Source organism: Mus musculus, chromosome 17, assembly GCF_000001635.26.
Source record: "Mus musculus strain C57BL/6J chromosome 17, GRCm38.p6 C57BL/6J".
Taxonomy (NCBI): Eukaryota; Metazoa; Chordata; class Mammalia; order Rodentia; family Muridae; genus Mus; species Mus musculus.
Window position 1 is genome coordinate 48,343,946 of NC_000083.6, and position 10,827 is coordinate 48,354,772.

Sequence of the window (10,827 nt, forward strand, 5' to 3'; positions counted from 1 at the left end):
CATGTCCTTGCTGTACACTTATCTTGCTCCCATTGGTTGGGGTATTCAACTGTGGCAGGGGACTTGTCTAATATTCATGCCTTAACTTGCCAGCCAGGGTGTTAGTTACCCATGGTCGTTTCTCTTTCTGCCAAGTAGGATGTCAGTTTCCAGGGAGGTCTTGGGAACTTAAACTTTACTCGACCCCTAGTCAAAATGGAAGTCTTATTTCGAATAGTTTCTTATACTGGTGCAGGTGTCTCTCTTATGTTGGGGTCCATCCCAGGGGCAGCTTGTGAATGCAAATATCATAAAAGCTTATACACAGGTGCAGGAAGTGCTGCTGGGTGGGTGGTTCAGGTCCAAGCTTATTATGGGTAATAACTACATAACGCAGTTCTACTGACTACTATCGTGACTGATTTCCTAGGGCACAAAACGTAACAGAATATGTAATCAACTTAGACATGAAAAAGTTTCCTAGTAACAGCAGAAACAACACAGGAGAAAGTTTCCTTATAATACTAGTAACAGCATAAAATGTTAACATTCCATCTAGGCCTTAACATTTTACCTAGACCTTAATAGATGGTGTCTGAGGAAGACACCTCTGACTTCGTCAAACTCACACAAGCACGCACGCGCGCGCACGCACACACACACACACACACACACCAAGAATGGTTCCTGTCCAGTGATTTAGGACCACTCTGTGCATTAGACTGTTTGTCCTGTTGTAGAGCTGTCTTCTGTTCCCTAAGAGTTCCCACCCCAGGTGTACTCCCTGACCATAAAAGAGGAATAAATAGACACAATCATGACAACAGAGACCAGAAAGAGCCAGGTAATGCACCTCCAGTCTCCTGGCTTCTTAGCTCGTGACCTCTGGCACAGCTCTGTTTCCAGGCTGGGGATGCCCTCAGATCTTCTGAGCTCCACCCCTGACTTGCTAGATACCTTTGTGCCTTGGTACATGCAGGACCCTGTGCCTGGACCATCCCTTGTGGGGAGCCCCAGCCATGGAATCCCTGTCCTCTAGAACTCCAGGAAATGCTGAGACCGTGTCACTGGATGGTCAGAAGTTAAGACTGGGCTGCGTAGGGGCTGGCGAGATGGCTCAGTGGTTAAGAGTGCCGACTGCTCTTCCAAAGGTCCCGAGTTCAAATCCCAGCAACCACATGGTGGTTCACAACCATCTGTAACAATGCCCTCTTCTGGACTGTCTGAAGACAGCTACAGTGTACTTACATATAATAAATAAATAAATAAATAAATAAATAAATAAATAAATAAATCTTTTTTAAAAATCAATTTTAAAAAACGGGGGGAGGGGGGCCTGGTGATGGCTCAACGGTTAAGAGCGCCAACTGCTCTTCCAAAGGTCCTGAGTTCAAATCCCAGCAACCACATGGTGGCTTACAACCATTCGTAACAAAATCTGATGCTCTCTTCTGGAGTGTCTGAAGACAGCTACAGTGTACTTACATATAATAAATAAATAAATAAATCTTAAAAAATAAAAAAAAAAAAGAAAAGACTGAGCTGTGTAGACATGTATGCACTGAGGGGACACTCAGCTCTTCAGAGGAAACTGGGGGGGGGGCAAGCAAAAGTGCTCTCTCTTTCTCCCTTTCTGCCTACAGATTAGGATGTAGCTCTCAGCTATTGCTCCAGCACCTGCCTGCATGTTGTCATGCTGCCGGCCATGATGATAATGGACTAATGGACTAAGCCTCTGAAACTGTAAGCCAGGCCCAGTTAAATGCTTTCTTTTATAGCAGTTGCCTTGGTCATGGTGTCTCTTCACTCAGCAATAGAACACGGACTAAAGCAGGGTGAATCTTGGTGGAATCTTACTTTAGTTTGTGGCTGAGATCTTATGAGGGGGGAGTAGATGTTCTTTACATTTCCCCAGGGAGGTGATTCTTGAAACACACCAGAGATTGGCTGTTTCCCTATCCCCTGCTGATTGGGGTAATAGACACAGTTAACCCTTGCTGAGGACCTCTGCGTATCTGGACCCTGGATTGTAGGAAACCACCTTTAGCCCCGGGATAAACTTGCTTATCACCAATAGCCCCACCTTACAGATACATGGTTTGAAGCACAGAAAAGTTACAGGCCTGAGCGCACACACAGCAAATGGGAACTCTGGCACTGGTCTGCATCCATACCTGCTGCCTTACACAATAGGGTTGTGTTCTGGTGACATGCCAGCCTCCTAAGAAGCCACTGTCCTCCAATCTGGGGGAAACTGGGACCAGTGGAGATGGCAGACACCCTGGCTACAGCGTCAGGGTAATGACACCCCCCCTCAAATGAGGCTCTGCAAGGAGATAGAATAACCTAAAAGACTGTCTGGCGCCAGCTATGCAGGGCCACCCATGCCAGCCTTGCGGGAAAGCAGCTGACCTTTACTGTAGAAGCCTCCTTTCCTTCCTCCCTCCCTCACGCCCTTCTCCCTCCTTGAATCACAGCGCCTACCCTAGTCCTGACTGTTGCTCAATCCAGGAGCACAGTTCCTGTGGGCTGAGCCTGACTGGCTTGGTCATCTCTTTTCTGCACTTCAAGGGAAAAGCAAGATCTTGCACAAGGTCCCCTCCGGCTGGCTGCTGGCAAAGGAAAGGTGCCATGGGACCTCTCCACCAGTTTCTCCTGCTGCTGATCACAGGTGGGACCACAGGAGGGACCTACCTTCAGCAACACTGTCTTTTCCTCACCTTCCTTGAGCAGATGGCTGGGGTGTGGGGGCAGGGTGGCATGGAGGGGGAACTATTATGGAGGCTGGAGTCCTGGTACACTCCAGTGTCCTGCTTTGACTCTGCTTTTCTCCCCCACTGGCTCATTCGTGTTCTTCACACATCCTCCCCGAGATTAATATCCACCTATAGGAAGGGTAACAGGGGCAGCTGGAATTAGTCACTGAAGGAGCTGTGAGGGTGGCACTAGTTGTGAGGTAGGGGACTCGTTAAGACACTGCCAAGAGCCCTTAAACACTCAAGAAGCACTTAAACCATAAGTGGAGGGGCAGAATGGGAGAGAAGAGAGAAAGACAGACTAGGATTTGCATCTTCCTGGAGGTCCTCCCAGATTCGACCTCAGCGCTCTGTGGGAGGTGAGGATGCTGTAGGCTTTATCAGTGTATCCTCACCTGTAATGGACTGACTCATTCCAGTGTGGGCTGGGTGCCTCCTGTTCCTGCAAAGTCATGGACAAACCCAGGTAGGAGAAGAGGCTGCCCTGCATCTTGTCCCTGCAGCATCTCAGCTGGAAGTGGAAGGAGAGGTAGGGAACGTTAGCCTGTCTCTAGGCAGACTGAGGTCTCTGAAAGGCAGGCCATCAGCTCCGTAATTCCCCCTTTCATGTTCCCATCTCAGTAATAGCTGGAGACAAGGTGCAAGAGGTAGAAAGTTTGGCTGAACCCTTGTCCCCTTGCCCTGGCCATAACTTGGGTGCTCCAATGCCATGTCCTCTACCCCAAAAGGATCCCCAAAATAGCAGTCTCATGTCTCCCCTCAAAATAGCCCTGAGACAAGTCCTTCTTAAAAGAGGAACAGAGCCACAGAAATAGGGAAGCTGAGTTCAAACTTAGGAAAGAGGCATCAAGTATGGATGACTGAGGAGCGGACAGCAAGGTAGGGTGAAGGAGGGGGCCATCCCAACCCTCAGGGAACCAGCTTGAGCTCCAAGGATCCATTAACCTTGCTCTCCCGAGATGAAGAGGGCAAAATAGGCATCCTGGTCCCATAAGACCAGAGGGAAGATGTCTTAAATAGAGCCAGAGGGATTTCAAGAACAAGACACGTCTTAGCCAGCAGGATACTTGACTTGCAAGCATGAGGATCTGTGATTGGATACACAGGAAGCATGAGAAAAGCCAGTTACAGTGTCACATGCCTGTCTCCCAAGAACAGAGACACGAGAGGCAGAGACAGTCAGATCCCTAGGAGCACACAGGCCGGCTTGGTCCACGGTGTGAATTTCTGCACTGTGTTAGTTATTGTTTGGTTGCTGTGAGAAAACATCTTAACAAAAGCAACTCAGCAAAGGAAGGGTCCATTTTGGCTTGTAGCGTCGGGGATACACTCCATCCTGGAGGGGACACATGGTGGCCAGAGGCAGCTGTACATTGCATGCTCAGTCAGGAAGCTAAGAGATACACGCAGCCTCTGGGTTCTCTTTGTCCTTTTGATATAGCTAGGGATTTTGGCCCACGGAATGTTACTGCCCATAGGTCAGGGTGGATCTTCTTACACCAAAGAACTGAGTCCAGATAGTCTCTCATTCATGTTCCTATAGGCTAACCTGACCTAGAAAATCCCTCACGGGCAAGCTCATAGGTTTGCCCCTAGATGATTCTAGAGCCCGTCAGGGAGTCAGTCATTAACCATCTTGCACACGCATGAGATATTCTGTTTCAAACAAAAAGTGGAAGGTACCCAAGGACCAGAACTTATCCTAATGACCATGCACACGCTATGCTCCCTGCACTCCTGGAACTGCTTCCAAGCAAGTGGCTGTCTCCTCTGCAGCCCTGTCCCAAGCCCTCAACACCACGGTGCTGCAGGGCATGGCCGGCCAGTCCTTGAGGGTGTCATGTACTTATGACGCCTTGAAGCACTGGGGGAGACGCAAGGCCTGGTGTCGGCAGCTGGGTGAGGAGGGCCCATGCCAGCGTGTGGTGAGCACACACGGTGTGTGGCTGCTGGCCTTCCTGAAGAAGCGGAATGGGAGCACAGTCATCGCAGATGACACCCTTGCTGGAACCGTCACCATCACTCTGAAGAACCTCCAAGCCGGTGACGCGGGCCTCTACCAGTGTCAGAGTCTCCGAGGCCGAGAGGCTGAGGTCCTGCAGAAAGTACTGGTGGAGGTGCTGGAGGGTGAGTACACAGTAGCTGGGTGCACCTTTGGCTGGTCCTTGTGCCAGGTCTTATTGTTGTGGGACTTTTTCAGGGGGACATAAATAAATGCCTGTCCCAGATTAGCTATCACAAACAGATATAAGAAATGATTCAGTCCAGGTCTAGCTTAGTGAATTCGTGAGTATACTGGGGCTACTTGTAGGTGCCTGGCAAGGGTTTATTTACAGGCAATTCAAAAACAACTGTGTCATCTAAAAAAAAAAAATCATCCCAGCATGGATTATGAATAATAAAAAAAACAGCAACCTTGGTGCTCCCCGCATTCCTGGTGCTCCTCCGTGCTCCCCACATTCCTGGGGCTCCTTGCATCCCTGGGGTTCCCTGCATCCCTGGGGCTCCCTCAATCCCTGGGGCTCCCTGCATCCCTGGGGCTCCCTGCATTCCCTGGAGCTCCCTGTATCCCTGGGGCTCCCTGCATCCCTGGGGCTCCCTGCATCCCTGAGGCTCCCTGCATCCCTGGGGCTCCCTGCATGGAGCTCCTGAGCATCTTGTAGGTCTTAGTTAGAGTCTCCTCTTCTGACAACTGTAATGGCAGATATAATCTAGGGGTGTGTGTATAAATCCTATAAAGTTCTACGAGGTGCCTGAGCCTTGTATGCTTTCCTTACTCTTTGAGTTATATGGCCTTCTCTCCTCCCCCCATGAGGACATGTTTCAGTTCAGAGGAAATGGTTTTACAGCACTAAAGTTCAGGCATATATGTGAAGGGCTATCACCATCTCCCTGCTCTTAGGAAAATATACTGCATGGATCCCATGGTCCTAGAATACTCACTGTATCATGAGTCTAGAACACTCACTGTACGTGGGAGCTAAACTCCAGTGTGCCCTCTTCAAGGCACGCCATACTGCCCAGTACAGAGCTGTCCCATCTGCTGGAAGGGCATCTTTCTTTAGTTTATATCAAGTCCCAGCCTTGTGTCCTTGAACCAGCTAATCTAATTGGCATCCCATTAGTATGTGAGCACTGTGTATGTGGTTCTTAAAGAGTAGTAGATCAACCCATCCACTCGTTAACCTGGTGCAGAAAAACACCTCTTGATTGTACCGGGCAATGTGCTGTCTGTCTCTCTACCTGGGCAATGTGCTGTCTATCTCTCTACCAGCCTCCCTTGCCTCATCTCTCAAAGGAGATCATGGGGTATGGCTGTTACCTAACATATACAGACTCCATCCTAAGCACCCCAGAAGAATAGATTTGAAGAGAAATGGTGGTGTCTTTTGGATGCTCTGAACTGAGTTGTGGTGAGGAGAGAGGAGCAGGCCCCTTAAAAGGGAGTCCGGATTTCTGCCTAGTCTACAGGACTAGCAGAGGCCCATAGGCAAGCTGCTTCCAGGCTCCGGGTCTCTGCCCACACTGTGGCCTCTACAATGGAATTGAATATCTAGACTCAGTATTTGTCTGAGGTGGGGAGACTGTAGGTTTTAATAAACCCTACCTTCACCACCCTCCTAAAGAGGGGTTCAAGAGATACAAATTCTTGGGGTCTGGTTCAATAGACTTGACCCAGCCCTATACCCCGTAATTTACATAACATTTTCATATGGTTTGGTGGTAGTGCCAGTAGTGTAAAGTTCTGGTTTGTTTTCTTTTGTTTTTGGGATAAGCTAACGGAGAACTCTCCATCCTCTTGTACCTTAGTGCTGAAGTCACCATGCCTGACTTGCAGAAGATTTTCAGGCCTCCCAATATTCATTCGCTCTTCATGGGCAAGCAACAAGATGAGAATTGCTTTGAGAGTTGACGCCAGTTGGGTGCCAGGTACTAGGCTGAGGTCAAACCTTGCCACCGTTAAGGTGGTGCTCCCAGCAGCCCCTCTTATGTATGAGTCAGGGTCTTATGTAGTCCAGCCTGGCCTCAAACTCAATCTCTAGCAGAGGGTGACCTTGAACTTCTGATCCTCCTGTCTTTCCCAAGTGCTGGGTTCACAGGAACCCTGTGTCATCATTCCTGACTCTTGTGTAAGGGATCAAACCTAGGGCTTTATGCACAGTAGGCAAGCATTCTATCAACTGAGCTACATGTCCAGCCCTCCCTGATGTCCTCCCTCCCCCCTCTGCCTCCCCTCCCCACTACTGCTACCAGCTACCCGCTACTGCAAAGGATAGGGAATCGACCAGAGGCTAATGACCTGATTTACACAAGACTGGAGCCCTGAGGATTTCACTGCATATGCAGGGGCTCTCCCCTCCCCCACCAGCAGTGGCCTAAATGGATAGAGGGCTGTGACCTCATGGTTTGTCTATTACAGACCCTCTAGATGACCAAGATGCTGGAGATCTCTGGGTCCCCGAGGAGTCATCGAGTTTCGAGGGTGCCCAAGTGGAACACAGCACCTCCAGGTACAGTAGTGGTCCCTTCTTAGACCCCCTGGCAGTGACTGCGGATGGAGGTCCCAGGGCAAACAGATCAGCAAAGGACAAGATATAGTCTTGTCTAAGTACCCCCTTCTACCCACTAGCGTATTGATGTTTGGGGGCTAGATATTGAGAAATTGGAGCCCTTTGTAGCAACTCACAAAAGTACATTCAGGGATTCCACAGGTCCCTAAAATTCAGCAATAAATCTCAGTACTTTAGCTTAAAACTGAAGCCCTGCTTCTTTGGATAGTCCATTCCGATGCATAAATATAGAAGTGTGTTGGACAACCCCTGAGCAGCCACATACCTGTGCACCAACCACATCACCACAGCATCTTATGTGGAAGAGCTCATCGGGGAAATGGAATGTGTTTCGTGCACTTAGTAGATCCTAAAATTGACAACAGAGTCCCCTGAGCCACATGAAGCCCCTCCCCAGACCCCTAGGAATTCCTGGATTCTCCCTATTCCTTCTCCACAGGCAGGTTTCATCCTGTGGGTCACCTCTAGCCTACCACCTTCCTCCTCTTTCCAAGGAATCAAGAGACCTCCTTCCCACCCACCTCCATTCTTCTCCTCCTGGCCTGCGTTCTCCTGAGCAAGTTTCTTGCAGCCAGCATCCTCTGGGCTGTGGCCAGGGGCAGGCAGAAGCCGGGAACACCTGTGGTCAGAGGGCTGGACTGTGGCCAAGATGCTGGGCACCAACTTCAGATCCTCACTGGTGAGTGGGGCAAGCCAAGGGGGACATTGGGCATGGATGGGGGGAGCGATGGGAGCCTTGAGAGGTATCTGTTGCAGGACCCGGAGGTACGTGAGAGAATTCTGAGTGGGAGGAGAACTACAGCTTAAGTCCAGCCAGGAGTCAATCCAGCCTGCATGCTCTCCCCTCCTCCACCAAGACTTCTGTTTCTGCTACTTTTGCTTCAGAGGCCGCCTCTGCCTCAAGCCCACCTATCCTGGGAGCAGGAATACTGGTGTGTACATCTGTGTTGAGTGGGGAAGACAGCTGGATGGTTGTCTGTCAACTTCTGCACTTTGGACATTAAACATTCTCCACACACCAACCCAGGACTGCCTACTCTTTCTAGATGGTTCTGTGTGGGTCTATGTTCTGCCCCACTGCTGAGGTGTTGGGTACAGCTGCTGGGGAGGTGAAACCCAGGGAGTGCTTGCCTATGTCTCCCCGTTCTACTGCCATTGGCTGTTGGGCTTTAGGGAAGTGCTGAGACACCACTCAGGGAGTGGGAGAATGCAGTCTGAGATGTGGCAGGTCAAAGTTGGGGTTCTCTGGCTCCTGGTAATCCAGTCGCCACTGGAGTGCCACAGAGGAGTTAGGAATGAAGGAATGGGGGTCCATGGGCCCTTGATGAGGCTGGGACCATTGGGGGCCCGCAGGCTGAGGACAATGATAAACCTGGGGCTGGGGGAACAGGGATTTCTGGCTTAGATGTCAGTGAAACTCCTTAGCTTAGCAGCAGTTGTTTGGAAGCACATGGAGGCCTTCTGTGGAAGATTTAGGCAGTGTCTTTGTAGTCAAAGGCTTTCTCCGTGCTCCCAACGGTGCTTCTCAATGAAAGAGACAGTCCATGTTTATCCATACTGTTTATTGACTGTTCATTGTGGAAAATGGATGCATACCAACTCCTCAGGGTGGACCAGAGATTAAATACCTTTTGCAGAAAGGAATATCTGTAGTAGTAGTAAGCTGGCCCACGGCCTACATGAACCAGGTATTCCTGGAAGGCAGGCTGGGGCTGAAAAAGAGAAAGACTAGACGGCGAGAAAATAATGAAACCAAAACAAGTTTTCTCTGATCAAGGCACACTAAGAGACTGTTTAAAAGCGGGAAGGCCCATTCCCCCCCCCCCCAATCCATTCTTGGTGCCTGGAGCCAGCCTGTAGGTAACATGCAGGATAGAATGTGTCTCCTCCGGAGTGTCTCAAAGGTCTCTCAGCAGGTAGCAAAGTCTCGGAGAAGGGACACGGTATTTGACATAACAATATAGCCATCTAAGTAGGAAGGCTACTCCCCAGGTGATCTCATATTCAGTGGCAGCAAAGTCTGAATCAGCCTGCTTCAAGGATGGGGGAGGCTACAATTAATATCTGGGAAGGAAAGCTTATTGGCTAAACCCTCGGGGCCTCTAGGTATCTCATCAGCAGGGAGACCTCCAAACATGTTGGCTACGTGACCAACATGGGGAGTTTGGACACATGTTCCGGGCCAGGAATCTAGAAGGGAGCAGGGGGGGTACCTGAGTGCCTGGGTCTCAGACCTGCTTTACCTTACCAAGTTTCCTGGCACAGTCCACTGTCCCACAGTTCTGTGCCTCATAAAGGTCTTCTTTCTCAGTGCTGGGACTAAACTCATGGTTTTGTGCATGCTACGCAAGAGCTTACTACTAAGATAATTCCCAGAGTAAGATTAGATAATTCCCAGAGTAAGATTATACGGCTGGATGAGGAAAAGGAGGGAAAGGTAATAAATTATCTTAGTTTCATTTCTGTTGCTGTAATAAAATATCCTGTGATAAAATAGTGACAAAAAACAATTTAGGTGAGACAATGTTTATTTTAACTCATATTTCTAGATTACAGCTCATCTCAGAACGGACATCAAGGCGGCAGGAACCTAAAACACATCCACAGTCAAGAGCAGATAAAGAATAGATGCAGACCTGCCTGCTTGTGCTTAGCTCCTCTCTGTACTGGATACACAGTACAGAGAGGAAATGGCCAAGAGCCCCTGCCTAGGGAATGGTGCTACCCACATTGGGCTAGATCTTTCCACAGCAATCAGCATGTAATCTAGACAACCCCCTTAGACATGCCCACAGGTCAATTTCATCTACTCACCCTTCTTTGAGACTTTCTTTGATGATTCTGGATTGTGTTGTGATGACAATTAAAAGTAACCATTTTGGGTGCCATGCCTTCCATCTCATGGGCTCTAGTCTTTCTATCCTCACTTCCTTTCCGTACATTTGATCACCAAGTCCTTGTGTGGGATAGCTGGTCATCTTCCCACTCCTCCCCTGGTAAGACTGTCTTCATTGGTTACCCTTGGGCTACAGTTGCCCCCTCCCAGCTCCTGGCTCCATCCTCTTGTCCCTACTTCTGCTACTTGGGGACATCCAAGCCACTGACTTGTCTTTCACCTCCCAGAGCTGTGCTTCCATCTGCAACTTCCCCTCTGGAGAAATGACAAAGGCTAAGTCACAGTATCTGAGCTGGGAACAGATAGGTCACAGCCCTAGAAGTACTGAGAGGAAATGGAGGCTCAGAGAAGGGGGGGGGGGGCTTAGTCCTCATCTCTAGTAGAGCCTGAAGATCAAGTTTTCCTTCACATTCATGGCACCTCTTTCTCCAGCTCTATCCTGCTAGTGTGTTTGTGGCTAAGAGCATTTCGACATGTTGCTTTGAGCATTATTTGAGCCCCAGAGATACAGCATAGACTCTGCCCTTGGAGCTCTTGCTCTAGGGATAGGAGCTGGTGCGTAGTAATAAACACAATAATGTGGGTTATATCCAAAGGCAAAATGTGTTGAGGGAAACTTAAAAAT

General features: G+C 49.4%; 1 protein-coding gene across 2 annotated transcripts; it reads left to right on the forward strand.

Annotated features, from left to right (window-relative positions):
* The first annotated feature begins 2,455 nt into the window (after nt 1-2,455).
* Trem2 (triggering receptor expressed on myeloid cells 2) lies at nt 2,456-8,331 on the forward strand. 2 transcript variants are annotated; one of them, NM_001272078.1, is made up of 5 exons: nt 2,456-2,650; nt 4,512-4,862; nt 7,156-7,246; nt 7,746-7,985; nt 8,063-8,331. In NM_001272078.1, the coding sequence occupies exons 1-5, from the start codon at nt 2,611-2,613 to the stop codon at nt 8,088-8,090; spliced, it is 750 nt and encodes a 249-aa protein (NP_001259007.1). In that variant the 5' UTR covers nt 2,456-2,610; the 3' UTR covers nt 8,091-8,331. The 2 variants fall into 2 exon arrangements, with proteins under 2 accessions (NP_001259007.1, NP_112544.1); NM_031254.3 differs by having other exon boundaries at nt 7,801-7,985.
* The last annotated feature ends 2,496 nt before the right edge of the window (nt 8,332-10,827 follow it).

What these genes read in the sequence shown, in the direction of transcription:
- Trem2 (NM_001272078.1), top strand. Translation starts at nt 2,611, where the DNA reads ATGGGACCTCTCCACCAGTTTCTCCTGCTGCTGATCACAG. An exon ending in ACTGGTGGAGGTGCTGGAGG is followed by an intron (nt 4,863 to 7,155) that starts GTGAGTACACAG and finishes TGTCTATTACAG; the next exon opens with ACCCTCTAGATGACCAAGAT. An exon ending in CCAACTTCAGATCCTCACTG is followed by an intron (nt 7,986 to 8,062) that starts GTGAGTGGGGCA and finishes TATCTGTTGCAG; the next exon opens with GACCCGGAGGTACGTGAGAG.